Raw genomic sequence first — 14,822 nt, 5'->3', positions numbered from 1 at the left:
ATTCCTTTTATACAGTTGTGTATTTTACAACCCATATACATATATGCCTGTATATACACACACAAACATCTCTGCAGCAGGCCTGTGCCACCAGCACTTTAGAGCAGTTGGGATTGAGCCTCACTGTGCTGTGCCATCCTTCTCTGCAGGGCACTCTCCTCCTTGCTCCATCCTGGGGGGCCCCTTGGCCTGGCTCTCCCTCTGCACGCTGTGGAGGTGGACGGTGTGTGTGCTGGGGTCCTTTCCCACCCCCTGGCTAGGGTCAACAGCCCTGTGCTCAGGGTGATGCCGCTGGATGTGTTTGATGACCTGGAACTTCTGCTTGGCCTTGTAGGGGCAGTAGCGGCAGAAGAAGGGGTGCTCGTTGGTGTGCGTCAGGTAGTGGTGGCGCAGGCCAGCTGCCCAGCGGAAAGCGCGCCCGCAGGCGTTGCACACATAGGGCTTCTCCTCGCTGTGCTTCTTCAGGTGGGTCTTGAGGAGAAAGCGAGTCTTGAAGGCCTTGCCACACTGCTCGCAGATGAAGGAACGGGCCTCCTGGTGCCGCGTCTCCTTGTGCACCCGCAGGGCGTCCGCGCGGTTGGTGCAGTACTCGCACTCATCGCACCGGTACGGCTTCAGGCCTGAGGCAACAGGGAAGGAAGGGGATGGCACCGGGATGGGGGCACCGTGCTCTCCAGTGCATGGGTCTCACCATCCCTGTGACAGAGCATCAGTCCCCAGGGACTCCCCCCTACATCCCATTTTAGCAGGCACACCAAGATCCCCATTTCCAAGGCACCAAAGAGTGCCACCCACATTTCCCTCCCACCTGAGAGCACTGCCTCCACCCCATTAACACAGGATAATGTGCTGCCCCCTAAATGTCCTCCTCTGTCTCTAGCTGGGCCACTGGCAGAAAAGAAGCATGGAGCAGCCCCAACACCCTCCCCAGTGCTCAACAGCTTGTCCTTGTCCTCAGTGGGCAGCACTCACCCGTGTGCTTTGTCATGTGGTACTTGAGCTGGTTCACCCACTTGCATTTGTAGCCGCAGTCAGGGCAGAGGTATTTCCTCTCCTCCTTGTGGATCCGCATGTGATACTGGGCAGGAGGATAGGGTCAGGATGAGATCATGGCCCCGGCCCTGGGGATGTGCAGGGCTTTGGGGTGGCAGTGAGAGGCTCAAAGACAGCTCTGACATGTCCAGCTGCATGGGGCAAGGAGGACTGTGTGCTTGCTTGGCAGGCTATGGGCAAGGGGGATCCACACCAGAGTCAGGATGAGATTCCTGTACTGCTGAGCTGCTCTGTCCCAGCCCATGGATGGCACAGGCTTTGCTTCCCAGTTTGATATGTAAGGCAGAGTCAAATTAAAAGCCCAGCCCAACAGAGCTGAGCACATTGCACAGCCTGTCCCAGGTGGCCCCAGGAGACTCCAGCTCAGCCTGGCCATTAAAAAAGTCAATACTTCTTTTAGCAAAACCAGACTACTTCTCCCTCCATTACCCTGTGCCTCCATCACCCACGCATTTCCTGTTCTAGAAAAAGCCCTTTACCATGCATCAGGATGCTAATCACCTACAGCAATGAGGGCAGGGGCACACTCTGCTTCCAAGAAAGCTGGAGGTTTCCCTGCACCCTGTCTAACTGGCACCACAGAGTATGCTGAAGCCAGCCAGCAGCCAAACTTGGCTTTCAGTAGTGCAAGGCTGCACCCAGAGATGTCAGCAAGAAAAGAAGTGAATTTAGACTGCTGCCACCTTCTTGCTTTGTTAAAAGTCTCCCTTACCCTTAAACTCCAACAGCAGAGAAGAAATGTATTGCACTGACAATGACTTTTATCTGCTTGACTCCTATTTCTGTTCAGCATGAGCCACTGAACACTGAGGATGAAACCTCCCCTTAGGAACTTCTTCCCCAAACCCCTGTGGCTGGATGCCCCTCAAGCAATGCAAATGGAGTAGGATACACTCCCAAGCAGAGCTCTTACCTTGAGACGTGAGGGGTCAGCGCAGGCATATTTACAGAGGTGGCACTTGTAGGGCTTCTCACCAGTGTGGATGCGGATGTGCCACGTGATCTTTTGCCTGTTCTTGGTGGTGTACTCACAGTCTGAGCACTTGTACACGCGGGTGCCCCCATGGCCCTTCATGTGCTGGTCAAACACAAGCTGGTGCTGGCAGGCAAAGTCACAGAAAGGGCAGTGCAGGGGTTTGTCCTGGGGGGCAGTCGGCTCGTGGCTCTCCATGTAATGCCGCACCAGCTGCTGCCGCTCCTTGGCTGCAAAGCTGCACAGCTCACAGCGGTGGCTGAAATGCTGCGTCTTGTGCTCCTCCAGTGCCTCCCGGGTGGCGAAGGTCTCCTTGCAGGTGCCGCACTCCAGGTGTGGGTGCTGCTTCTGCACGTGGCACTTGAGCGTGGCCTCACTGTGACACACGAAGTCACAGCGTGGGCAGCTGTAGGAAACCTTCTCCTCGTGCCGGCGCAGGACGTGCTGCTTGAGGGCCGTCTCAGAACTGAAGCGAGCCTCACAGCGGGAGCAGCCGAAGTTGAGCTCGCCGTGGTGGCAGCTGTTGACGTGGCGGGTGATGTCATTCTGCAGGTAGCTGCTGTAGTCGCAGAGCGGGCAGAAATGGGTGGGCGTCTTCTCGTGCACGCGCAGGCGGTGGATGCGCAGCTTGGAGTTGGTGCCGAAGGTCTGGCTGCAGATGCCGCAGGCGATGCGCCCCACGCCGGTGTGCAGGGACTGGTGGGCCTCCAGGCGGTAGCGGCGCGTGGTGCTGAACTCGCAGTAGCGGCACTTGTGCGGCTTCACGCCCTCGTGCTTGATGCGGACGTGCTGCCGCAGGCACCGGGCCTGCTTGCAGGTGAACTCGCACTGGCAGCACTGCAGCTGCGGCCGCTTGCTGTAATGCTTGCGGTGCAGCCTGCGGTGCAGCCGCAGGGCTTTGGCCACCTTGGAGGTGAAGGGGCAGGAGGAGCAGCGAAACTCACCCAGGGTTACGCAGCCCCTCTTCTTGTGTGTCTTCATGGCCCTTTCCTGGTGGCAGGTGAAGGGGCAGGTGGGGCAGGAGAAACGCCTCCGCTTGGGCAGTGTGGATTTTGGTGGGGCTGCATCCAGTGGGAGCTCACTGGTCTGGTCTTTCTCAACACTGAGTGCGTCCCCCTCAGGCAGTTCAGTCCTTTGGGTTTCATCCTCAGGATGCATGATGTGCTTTTCAGAACAATGGCTCTTGAGGGCCCGCCGGGAGCGGAAGGTTTCAGGGCACTGGGAACACCAGAACTGCTCCAGGTTCCGGCAGCCATCCTCCACATGGGAGGTGATGGTGGTGATACGGGAACACACAAAGGAGCAGGCATTGCAGTGCAGCTTCCCTCCCTCCAGTCGGTATTTCTCTGAGGGTTTCCCAGACTGGGAGGCACCAGTGGCTCCACCTGGCTCAGTCCCATCCCCTTGCTGGGGAGGCTCTTCTGCCACCTCTGTGCTGCCACCCAGCAGGGATTTCTCAGAGGCATGACAGCCTGATGTCTGTGCCCCAGCCAAAGGAATGCCTGCTGCTTGTGTTTTATCAGATAGCAGTTCAGCTTCCCAAGGGCTCTCAGCATGCCCAGACTCCTCTGAGCCTCCCTTCTCACTCCCTGCTGTTTCTGTACCATTATCACCAGGCTGGTCGGCAGGTTGGCACAGTCCAGGTGCCTCCTGATTGGTTGGTTTGAGGACCTTATTGTTCTTCAGGAGAACAGGGCACTTCTTTAGGAGGTGGGTGTTGAGTCCCCTCTGCTGCTTAAAGCTGGCCCCACACTCACGGCACACGAGGGGGGCCCGGCGGCTCTGGCAGCTGGCTTTGGAGTGCAGGGACATGGATTTCTCCTTCCGTGTGATGTACGAGCACTTCTCACACTTAAAGACCTGGCTCTCTGACTGCACCACCAGCATCTGCACCCTGCCCTCCAGCACCAGTGTCTCTGCCTGCTCTTTGTCCTGCTTCCGCAGAGCCTTCAGCACTGACTCCGAGCCACTCCTGGCATTGTCACCAGAGGTGGGCGCATCCTCTGGGACAGGCAGGTGGCCCTGTTCAGGTGTCTTCAGCATGCTGAGCCAGGCCTCTGGCAGCTTGGCTTGGCTGGTCTCACTCTCCTCAGTGTCTGCCACGACCTTGTGGTCTGAGCATGACCCCTCAAGGTGGCCCATGTCCTCCTTTAGGGTGTCTTTTCCCTGGTTGTCTCCTGCCTCTACACTGACCTTCACCACCTTGTCTTCCTGTACATCTACCTCTTCCTCAAAGTCTGGGATCTCTTCCAGTGTATTGCCACTGTCCTCCAAGCCAAGGCCACCCTGGGAGCCCAGCATCTCATAGGCTGCAGGAGGCTCTTTGCAGGACAGCATTTCCACGCTCTCTGGCTGGGTCACACAGGCTTCTCCAGTTAAGTTCTCCAGGAGAGGGTCAGACGAGACATTCAGTGCCTCCAAGTGCAAGGTGCAGCTCTCTGCCACATCTTCAGAAACAGTGATCTCAGTAGAGCCTGTGGCAGCATTTCCTTGCATGCAGTCATCTTCCAGGGCATTGCCAGCAATAGGACAGCTCTGCTCCCCCTCGCCCCTCTCTGCCTCACTGCTGCTCTCTGGTGGAGCGGCATCCTGCTCAAGGAGGGGCACCATGAACACTTGCTGGTAGCCCTCTTCTCCCTGGGACTCCACCTGGGATGGCTTCTCCTTCATCCACTGCTCCTTGCCAGTGAGGGGGGAACTGGCATCCACATGCAGGGCTGCACCGACCTCATAGCCAAACAGTGCCTCAGATGAGCTGATCTCCAGCTCCTTGCTGGCATAATTTTCCAGCCAGTCCTTGTCACCAGGAACGTAGCCATGAATCTTGCGCTTATGGAAGAAGAGGCTGGTGTTACTGAAAGTGCAGTACGAACAGAGGGCACAACGAAACTCCTTCTGCTTGGTGTGCTTGCAGTTCTCATGGTTCAGCAGTGCCTGCTTGTACTTGGTCTGGTAGGTGCAGTACTGGCACTGGAAGACGGGAACCTGGTAGTTCTGCGAGTGCTTGGCCTGCATGTGCTTCTGCAGCTCGTACTTGCGCTTGCAGGCGAAGCCGCACACCTCGCAGATCAGGCTTTTGCCCTGGTGCCGCAGCTTGTGGCTGCTCAGCTGGTCAGCACGGTGACAGCGGTACGAGCACTGGTTACACTGGTACCTGCAGGGACAAGCACAATCTGTCAGGCAGCACGAGGCATTAGGGCAGGCTGAGCTTCATCAGGCGCGCTGAGCTCTCCTTCCCCATCCCAGACAAACAGGGAAGGGGTACTGTGTGGTTTGCCAGATCTGACCTTTGCCATCCAGACAGCTCTAACCACAGGCAATTCCTCCCTGCTGCAGCCCCTGGCACAGCTGGTGCTTTACACCCCCAGCCTGGGACTGGAGATAGATTCCCTGAGTATTCCATACAGTGACTATATCAGACACGCACACTCTCACATGTGCATGCCAACAGCACTTCTAGCATCCCTGGAGGCAGACTAGACCCAAAGGAGGTGATAATTTGGCAGTCCTGAACAGGCCTTGACCCACAAACACCAATAGAGCAACGAACCCAAGCTCAGAGTTGCACCTCTGAGGTAATACACCTCCTTGGCAGCACAGAGACACCAAACACAGCTTTGCCTCCACACCACCATGCTGTAAGTTCAAAACCCAAATTTCTTATGTACCAGAAAGGGCAAGGCAGGCATGAGAAAGTCAGGCACACAGTGCAGCCAGAAGCAGACCCCTGGAGCAGGATTTGGGGAGCTCTGACCATGCTGCCAGGGCAGTGGAGCAGGGGTCTTACCGGAGATCTCCTGTGTGCTTACGCATGTGGACGTTCAGGTAGTGCTTCCACTTGGTGATGTACCCGCACTCGGTGCACATGAAGTTCTTGTCGTTGGAGTGGGTCAGCATGTGCTTGGACAGGTAGCTCACATCCCGGCACGTGAAGTCGCAGAGCTCACACTTGTGAGGTTTCTCTCCTACATGCAACAAACAAATGCCTTCAGCATGACAGCCAGATAAAGCAACATGGCAGGGAAACAGCTCAGCAGGGAGCATGCAACAACTTCAGGCAAGTGATCCTGAGCTGGCAAAGCTGGTGGTGGGACCCAGGAAACCTGACCCAGCCCTCCCTGCCCACCCAGAGGCAGGACAAGACACCTTCCCCATCCCAGCTCAGCTTCTGGGACCCCTACAGGGGACACCCACCAGTGTGCAACAGCATGTGCCGGATGAGCACCCGCTTGTGCGCTGTGGCGAAGGCACACTCAGTGCACTTGTGGATCTTCTCATTGGCGTGCATCTTGCCCACATGGTCGTGAAACTCCACAGGGTTGAAAGTGGCATAGGGGCAGAAACTGCACTGGAGCTGCTCGCTGCCCGGGTGGCCCTGCTTCTTGTGCTTGCGGAAAACGTGCTTGTTGGAGCAGATGAAGTCACACTGCTGGCAGTGGAAGGCGTAGTGGGTTTTCCGGTGAGCCTCCATGGCCTCAGCCGTGCCGAAGAGCAGCGAGCAGGCGTGGTACTTGCACTCCACGGCCTTGATGCCATGAGCATCCTTGAGGTGACGGACAAACTCCTTACGGTCCTCTGCACAGTAGCTGCAGTCCCCGTGGAAGCAGCTCAGCCTCTTGGGTTCAGCTTTGTGAGTCTTCAAGTGCTCCTTGAGGGCCTGGCTGAGCCGAAACTTCTCCTCACAGACGGGGCAGGAGTAAACATCGGAGTAGAAGTTGGAGATGTCCTCGTGCATGCTGGCCATGTGGCGGTTGAGAGCGTTCTTCTCCACGGAGCTGTAGTGGCAGAGTGGGCAGCGATGAGCCTTCTCGCCTGTCTCCCGCATCATGTGGATTTTCAGCTTGCTTTTGCTGGTGAAGTACTTGTGGCAGTTGGGGCACTGCAGGCTGGGGTCAGGGAAGTGCAGGTGGAGGTGCTCTACCAGGTGGGTCCGCTTTTTGAAGCACCGCTTGCATTCGGGGCACATGTGGGTTTTGTAGAGGTACTCGGAGCCTTCTGCAACATCCCCTGGGGGAACAAAGGAGGGGGAGCAGTTAATAGGGAAAAGATGGAGAGTGCAGGCAGATGTTCTGTCCCTGATCCAGTTGTGCCAGGATGAGGGTTTATACACATGTGCAGTCACACAACCACCACCTACTCAGGACTGTCCCCAGCCCAAGCCACCACCACACTTCAGGTGAGTTCTTTCCAACTCACACTGGCAAAGCACAGCCTACATCAGGCCTGCCCACGTGCCCCTGGTCCCCAAAGCCAGGCAGACCTTTGCCTAAACCTGGCAGCACGCATGAACAGGAAGAGACACATTTGCCTGGGCAGAGGTTGGAGGAACAAGTGCACTGGTACATGCAGGAGATGTGAGGTCACCCATCAACCTAGGCCACATTTCCCTGCCCGCCCTGAGGATGTGGTGCTTGTTCACAAAGCCTGAGCAGCTCCTGGTAAGGCCCTGCATCCTACCTTTGAAGTGCTGTGCCTGTGGCACTCCAACTTTTTTGGGAGCTGCCTTCCCATCCTCTTTGGCCTCGGCTTCACAGAGGCTCTCACCATCCTCCTCTGGTGATTCATCCCCACTGCTGTCCGAGTCCTCTTCTCCAGCTGATGCTTTCTGTCCCTTCAAGGAGCTGTCCCCAGTACCTGCAGGCTTTGCTGGCCTGGCTTCTGCTGTGCTGGCTTTCCAGCCAGGGTGGCAATCACCTGGCTCCTCCTGTCCTTCTGATGCTGCTTCAGTGGGGAAAGATGAAGATCATCATGTTCCATGCAAGAGGAAGCCACCCTCACACACCCACACACATGCAGAAAAACCACCTGGCTAAGATAGAGGGCACAAACTGTGCTGCAGGGAGGCACAAATGCAAGGTTCCCAGCTCTCCACTTCTCCAGCTGTAACTGGGATGCACAGACACAGCCAGCCTCTGTAGCACCCACAGGCCCCAGCCCCCCACCCAGCCATACCCGATGGCAGGATGCAGCACTTGTCAAGGCTGTGGGGGTCGCCTGTTGTGGGCATCTCAGAAGGGGACTCTGTGGTGTGACCCTTCCGGTGCTGCCAGAAGAGCTTGGCATTGGCTGTGATGAAGTCGCAGTGGGAGCAGTGGAAGGGGAAGTGTGTCCGGTGGTGCTGCTCCATGGCCTGGCGGCTGGGGAAGAGCAGCGGGCAGGCGCGGCAGGCGCAGGACACGGGGGAGGCCCCATGCAGGTGGCGCAAGTGAGCGCGCAGTTGCTTGCGGTCCTCCGTGGTGAACCGGCAGCCCCGCTCGGGACAGGGCAGGGCTCCCGACGGGGCACGGTGCGTCTTGAAGTGCTCCTTGAGCTGGCCAGGCTGCAAAAACGCCTCCTGGCAGATGGGGCACAGCAGGCACTCGGGAGCAGAGCCCTCCTGTGTGCTGGCTCCGGGCAGCTCTGAGCCCCTGGGATCACTCTGGCTCTCGCTGGCAGAAGCCAAGAGTGCCCCTGGGAGTTCCAGGTGCTCTTGGGGGGGCAGCAGCAGGCACTGGTGCTGGGACAGCAGGGAGGCTTCTGAGAAGCTCTGGCCACACCTCTCACAGAAGTACAGCTCCACCACTTTGACCAGAACCTCTGCAGAGAGCAAGAGATGAACGTTAGAAGGAGCTTTATCCAGGCCCAGAGCTTGGGACTGGTTGTTCAGTTCCAGCTCAGGACAAGGAAAACATATCCCTCTTGCCACAAATTACATTTTGGGAACCAGATCTCCCATAAGAGGCTATAAATACCATTACCCAGGTGGTCACAATAACCAGTTCTGTCCCTTTGCACCTTTGAAGCATGCAGAGATGAGAGGCTGGCTTGGCCTCATTCTTGTTAGGATGTCCAGTGCCCACACTGAACCCACGTGGGAAGCATGCTGGGGGGTAGCAGCTCAGGTGATCTCTGCCTGGTCCCTACTGACAGCCTGGAGCCACCCCCTCATGCAGCATGCAGCTCCCACAGCCACTCTCCCCATCCACACACCCAGCTGGTGCCAGGTCTGTGCTCAATGGTGGCACCAGACCCATGATGCAGGGTCAGAGATCTGAGGGCACCTGGGATAGGGACCCTGGCCAGACCTCTCTAGCTCTGCTGACTTCAGTGGGGCCCATTCTGCACTCCCTGCACCCCATACCTGTGGCACTGGCCGCGTTGCTCAGTGTCACATTGCCAGCCACTGCCTCGATGAATATTTCCACATTGCTTCCTTCAGCGTGAGCCCCTTCCCCAGGCATCGACGCCTCTGCCAGCAGCAACTCCTGGCTGGCAGCCAGCGGGGGTGTCCCGGCCAGACCAGCGCTGGCCACACCAGGGCTTCCCACGGCTCCCACCTCTCCCGGTGTGGGCAGGAGCAGCTCCGAGCACAGGGTCTCCATCTCCCTGCTGGCAGCCTCTGATACAGTCACTGCTGCGCTAATTGCCGCCGGGCACTGCCTTGGCACTGGGCTGGATGACCTCTCAACCTGAAACAGAAGAAAGCACTTCAAATGAGGGACATCTCAGAGCCCAAGAGGATTTTGGGGAGCAGCCAGTCTCGAGGCAGGGTATTTCAATGCTGGGTGCCCCAAGCAGGCTGCTGGCAAGCCCTCTGTCACAGGGTAGACAGAGTGCAAGGACACCTGTACGTTCTGCCCGAGCCCAACACACAGGGCTTGCTCCCTGGCTCCAGCTGGGCCGGCCCCCGAGCCCACCCTCAGCGCCATGCCCAGCCTGCAGCCCGCAGGTGCCCCACGAGTCCCGCCGGGCCAGGCTCCCCCCAGCCCTTCGCCTGTCACCCCGGGCTGTCCCTGGCACCCCCAGCCCTTCATCCCGGGCTGTTCCCGGCCCTCCCAGCCCCTCAGTCCTCACCGCGAGCTGTCCGCGGGTGCCCCAGCCTCTGGCCCCTTACCCGGGGCTGTCACCGAAGTGCCCTCAGCCCGGGCTGTCCCCGCCGCCCCGGGCCCCCCTGCCCCGGCACATCTCGGTGGTGGTGCCGGCCGGCGGAGCGCCGCCCTTTGTGCCCGTCGCGCAGCCGCTCTGCCCGGCCCGGCCGGCCCCGCTCTATGGTGCGGCCGGAAGCGGCGCGGGCGGGAGCGGAAGCGGCGCGGTGCAGGTGAGCGATGGCGGCACCGGCTGCAGCGGGGACGAGAGCGGCGGGGAATCCTCCGCGGAGTGGCCGCGGCCGGGCCTCTGCTGCGGGGAAGGCCGGTGTGGATCCGGGCCCTTTGCAGGGGAGGGTGGGGCTCTTGCAGGGGGAGGCTGCGGGACCCTGCCCAAAGTGCCCGGCTGAGGAGGGTAAGGAGGAAGGTCACACCTTATTCTAGTGGAGGTGGGATTCTGTACCTGAGAGAGCAGAGCGCGTCTGTGTGTCTGGCGGGGAAGGCTCCCCCTCGGTCCCAGCACATGACAGGCCTGCGGAGGGAGGTGGAGAAGCTTCAGGCCCCCGCAGCATGTGGCTGTAACCTAGACATGGAGGTGTGCCCTCTACCACCGTCGTGTGCCCGTTCTCAGCAGCCGAGACCCGGCTCTTGGCTCAGCTGGGGATGTGCTTCAGCTTTTTTAAACGATAAACCTTAAATAATTGCAGTGCTCATGATTTCTGGCTGTTCAAATAATAAAACCCTGTAAAACTCTGGCCTTGTTGTCTTGACTGAAGAAGCTACAGATGCTTCTGTGCTTCTTCAAGAGCCTCCTGGCCCCCTCCTGCTTGGCTCACCCCAGTGGCCTGCAGAGAGGGAGAAGGTTTCCAGAGCCAGCAGGAACACTTAGTAATAAGCACAGATGTAGGAAATCCAAACATGCCAGGCACCCCTTCACCTTGAGACCTGGCCATGATAAAGGGCAGGGAACTGTGGGTGATCTGTTGCATTTCTTGCTACCATTCAGTCTTTCCTCACAGGTTGTTGCTGGAGTACAAAAACAATGCTGTGGAAAGGAGCTGCCTGACCTCCCACAATGCCCCTTTCTGACTTTGTCTTAGCACTGAAGGACAACCCATATTTTGGGGCTGGGTTTGGCCTCGTCGGAGTGGGCACATTCCTGGCAGCAGCCCGTAAGGGGGCCCAGTTTGGGCTGGTGGCTTTCAGGCGCCACTATATGATCACCTTGGAGGTGCCCTGCAAGGATAAGAGCTACCAGTGGCTGCTGAACTGGGTCTCCCACCACGCCAAGCACACGCAGCACCTCAGTGTTGAGACATCATACCTGCAGCATGAAAGCGGGCGTGTCAGCACCAAGTTCGACTTTATCCCCAGCCTCGGGAATCATTTCATCTGGTAAGGGAGGGTAGGGGAAAGCAGTTTGGGGATTCAGCCTCACTTTTGCAAGTTGGGGGGCCTGTAGATACAGTGGAGAGGGTTCTTCTTCCTCTCTGGGTCTGGGTTAGGGCAGGGGATGAAGAGTAGCAAAAGCAGCTGGTACTCAGCAGTGTGAAATGATTTCCTTACATGAGATTAGTGTTCTTGATGCATGAGCCAGGTGAGGCGCAGCTGAGGGTGCTGGATCACTGCACACCCTCTTGTCTCCCTGCCCCAGGTACCGCAGGAAGTGGATTCGCATTGAGCGCAGCCGGGAGACGCAGATGCTGGACCTGAACACAGGGACCCCCTGGGAGTCTGTCACCTTCACTGCACTGGGCACCGACCGGGAGATCTTCTTCAACATCCTTCAGGAAGGTCTGCAGGGGAACTGTGTGCGGTCCTGCTGGGAACAGCCTGCTCCCTGGAGATGCCCAGGGCTGCATGGGAGATGCTGTTCCCTGGCAGCTGTCCCCTGTGCCTCTCTCTGCAGCCCGGGAGCTGGCGCTGCAGCAGCAGGAGGGGAAGACCATCATGTACACAGCCATGGGAGCAGAGTGGCGCCAGTTCGGCTTCCCCCGCCGCCGCCGGCCCCTCAGCTCCGTGGTGCTGGAGGAAGGCGTGTCAGAGAGGCTGGTTCAGGACGTGAAGGAGTTCATCAACAACTCCAAGTGGTACCATGAAAGAGGCAAGGCTCTGGTGTGGTGTGGTCTGTATGGGGTGGGACAGGATGTTCATGGTCCTCTCTGGAATTGGCTGTGGAGAGATTTTTCCCTGCTGCTTACATTCCCCAGGTGTATCCTCTTTGTGTGCTCAGCACAGCACCACAGCTTGGAGGGAGGGAGCACAGAGCAATCCAGGTGGTTACCCTAAAAGAACACTGTTTTCTTAGGGATCCCCTATCGAAGAGGCTACCTGCTTTATGGTCCTCCTGGATGTGGGAAAAGCAGCTTCATGTGAGTATTGTCAGCTCCCTGCTCTGAGCCACAGCAGTCTTGGATGAGAGGGTGTGGATGAGTTTGGGTTTGGAATACTGGACTGTGCCTTATGTGTGGTGCCGATTGTAAGCATTTGCATTGCTGGCACTGTGACAGGTCAGGGTGACAAGCCCTTTGTGCCCTTGCTTTCCACAGTGCTGCGTGGTATGAGTGGGCTGAACAGGGGCTTCTGCCCGCTCCTTAGATCTGATCCTTGCTGGGAAAGGACTCCTCTGCCCTCTCCCTTATTGCTAAGGGGAGAAATGTGATTTTTCCTTGACTGTAGGCTTCCCCACTGTGATTCATCCTTGTGGTTTGTGTCCTTTCCAGCACAGCCCTGGCTGGGGAACTGGAGTACAGTATCTGCCTGCTGAGCCTCAGTGACCACAGCCTCTCTGATGACCGGCTCAATCACCTCCTGAGTGTAGCACCACAGCAGAGCATCATCCTGCTGGAGGATGTGGACGCTGCCTTCGTCAGCCGGGACCTTGCTGCTGAGAGTGAGCACTGCCCCTGTTCCTGGGCCAGCAGCAGGAGGGAGGTTCTGTGGCTGTACTGAAAAATGTTTGGACTCTGGGCTGCTCAACTGCTCCAGCAGAAACCAGGAGTGGGGGAGCCTCTCAGGGCCCAAACTGGAACTTGTCCAGTTTTGGCTAGGCCGTAAAAGGGAATTTGGATCTTTTATCCTCAGGCAAAGGTCCTTCTCTTCCCCAGCTCCTTGCAGGATGAGGGAGAAAGTGGCTTTCCTTCTCTTTTTCTTTGTGTTCCCATGGGTGTTTGTGGGCAGGGGAGGTGAATGTGCTGCCAGCCAGCCAGAGGGTCAGCCTCCAAGCAAGGAGCGAGTAGGGAGCTTGGCATAAGCCTCAGGTGATAGGAAGGTGGCCTTGAGCCTCTGCAGGGTTAGTGGCCAACAGCTACAATGTCAGACACCTCTGTTCCCAGACCCAGCTGTGTACCAAGGCATGGGGCGCCTGACCTTCAGCGGTCTCCTCAATGCGCTGGACGGTGTGGCCTCCACAGAAGCCAGGATTGTCTTCATGACCACCAACTACGTGGACAGGTCAGACTGCCCCCGGGAGGGAGTGGGGTGGGTAGCACAGGAAAACCTTGCTCCCTTTTCCTGGGCTTTATTTATTGAATCCTCCAGCATGAAGAGTGGGGGGTTCAGATTTTCCACATCCTCCCTTGGGATGCAAATCCTTTGCTGATCAGGCTCCCTTTTGCTGGAGCCTCAGATGCCTACTTGGTGTTTAGAACATGGTTGTGTCCTTCAGGAGTGGTACCACCTTCCTGCCTGTGGGGAGCTGCAAGTTTTGGGGTTGTGTCCATACTGTGAGTGAAATGCTGGCCCAATGTGCAGCCCACTGGGTTGGTGGGATACAGCCTGGGCTCATGGTGCCTGGACAGCTGCTGTGCTGTGGCAGGCTTGATTCACTACAGACCAAGCTGGTCCAGGGGTTTGTTCAGAGGTTGCTCATGGAACAGAGATGGGGAGAACTGTTTCCCAGGACAAAAGCTGCTTTCTTGTCATCCTTTGCAGTCAGTCCTTCCCCAGCTCTCTCCTTTCTTTTTGGGTTGATTTCTCCCCTCAATTTCCCCAGGGATGAACCTGTTTGCCCCCTTCACCATCTCACAGTGCACGGCACTTTGCAGAAAGGACAGGGCCTGTGCTGTTGTCGATAGGGGCTTCCACCAGGGCCCACCCTAAACAGATGCTTTGATCAGGTTTTCCAGCAGCACCCTTTGTCTCTTGGCAGGCTGGACCCAGCCCTGGTGCGCCCTGGCCGCGTGGATGTGAAGCAGTACGTGGGCCATTGCTCCCGCTGGCAGCTCACCCGCATGTTCCAGCGCTTCTACCCCGAGCAGCCCGCGGCTGCAGCCCAGCGCTTCGCGGAGCAGGCGCTGGCGGTCTCCAAACACATCAGCGCTGCCCAGGTGCAAGGCCACTTCATGCTTTACAAGACAGACCCTGAAGGAGCCATTTCAAACATAAGCTCCAGCCTGCTGTGACCAGTGGCCAGCATTCCCTCGTGACACTGAGATGACTGGACAAAGATGTGACGATCATGCCATGAAGCCGCCCACCTGCACAGGCCAGGTCTCTGTTCACCTCCACCTCTCCTATGCCTTGGTTTGGGAGAGTCAGAGCTGCCAGCCTCACTGCAAGGGAGGGAATCTGGCTCTTGCTGCTTCCCCGACTTGGGTGCTACTGCAGCAGCCCTGCTTACCAGTGTGTGCCTCATGTTGGGATTGCTCCTGGTGTGAATCCCCTTCCTTGTGGGTCAGCCTGGAGGTGCCCCAGAAGGGCATTTCCTTTGGGCAGAACATTGGGGTTCTACACTGCTAAAAGTGTCTGGTTTTTTTAAAGGACAGTGGTCTCACTGGTCTGTGAATATCCTCTGTGAAGTGCACAACACAACTCTTGTCTCTCTGGTTCATTTTCCTGTTAGTTGTCCCTTTATCCAGCGGCTAGTCCTGACCAGGGCCTGGAAAGGCCAGTACTGCAAATCCAGAGTGTTTCTGAAAAAAAGCAGCTCTTAAGAGACAACTCATTGTTCC

General features: G+C 57.7%; 2 protein-coding genes across 3 annotated transcripts; one reads left to right on the top strand and one right to left on the bottom strand.

The window, feature by feature from the left end:
• Position 1: 1 nt before the first annotated feature.
• ZNF142 (zinc finger protein 142) lies at positions 2-9,714 on the bottom strand. The gene is made up of 9 exons (XM_058028505.1): positions 9,637-9,714; positions 9,147-9,474; positions 7,979-8,602; positions 7,484-7,747; positions 6,221-7,033; positions 5,814-5,991; positions 1,967-5,180; positions 973-1,078; positions 2-620 (listed from the first exon to the last, which is right to left on the bottom strand). The coding sequence occupies exons 1-9, from the start codon at positions 9,712-9,714 to the stop codon at positions 121-123; spliced, it is 6,105 nt and encodes a 2,034-aa protein (XP_057884488.1). The 3' UTR covers positions 2-120.
• A 330-nt stretch (positions 9,715-10,044) lies between these two features.
• Positions 10,045-14,682, top strand: LOC131085592 (mitochondrial chaperone BCS1). 2 transcript variants are annotated; one of them, XM_058027979.1, is made up of 8 exons: positions 10,045-10,103; positions 10,890-11,265; positions 11,525-11,664; positions 11,780-11,974; positions 12,179-12,242; positions 12,594-12,763; positions 13,206-13,323; positions 14,021-14,682. In XM_058027979.1, the coding sequence occupies exons 2-8, from the start codon at positions 10,946-10,948 to the stop codon at positions 14,271-14,273; spliced, it is 1,260 nt and encodes a 419-aa protein (XP_057883962.1). In that variant the 5' UTR covers positions 10,045-10,103; positions 10,890-10,945; the 3' UTR covers positions 14,274-14,682. The 2 variants fall into 2 exon arrangements, with proteins under 2 accessions (XP_057883962.1, XP_057883963.1); XM_058027980.1 differs by lacking the exon at positions 10,045-10,103 and adding an exon at positions 10,131-10,198.
• Positions 14,683-14,822: the final 140 nt, after the last annotated feature.

Source organism: Melospiza georgiana, chromosome 7 (assembly GCF_028018845.1).
Source record: "Melospiza georgiana isolate bMelGeo1 chromosome 7, bMelGeo1.pri, whole genome shotgun sequence".
NCBI lineage: Eukaryota > Metazoa > Chordata > Aves > Passeriformes > Passerellidae > Melospiza > Melospiza georgiana.
The sequence above is the reverse complement of the archived record's forward strand: the minus strand, read 5'-3'. Positions and strand labels throughout refer to the sequence as shown.

What these genes read in the sequence shown, in the direction of transcription:
- LOC131085592 (XM_058027979.1), top strand. Translation starts at nt 10,946, where the DNA reads ATGCCCCTTTCTGACTTTGTCTTAGCACTGAAGGACAACCCATATTTT. An exon ending in CTCGGGAATCATTTCATCTG is followed by an intron (nt 11,266 to 11,524) that starts GTAAGGGAGGGT and finishes TCCCTGCCCCAG; the next exon opens with GTACCGCAGGAAGTGGATTC. An exon ending in TGTGGGAAAAGCAGCTTCAT is followed by an intron (nt 12,243 to 12,593) that starts GTGAGTATTGTC and finishes TGTCCTTTCCAG; the next exon opens with CACAGCCCTGGCTGGGGAAC.
- ZNF142 (XM_058028505.1), bottom strand. Translation starts at nt 9,714, where the DNA reads ATGGCGCTGAGGGTGGGCTCGGGGGCCGGCCCAGCTGGAGCCAGGGAG. An exon ending in GTGTTGGGCTCGGGCAGAAC is followed by an intron (nt 9,475 to 9,636) that starts GTACAGGTGTCC and finishes CTTCTGTTTCAG; the next exon opens with GTTGAGAGGTCATCCAGCCC. An exon ending in ACAGGCACAGCACTTCAAAG is followed by an intron (nt 7,034 to 7,483) that starts GTAGGATGCAGG and finishes TTGTTCCCCCAG; the next exon opens with GGGATGTTGCAGAAGGCTCC.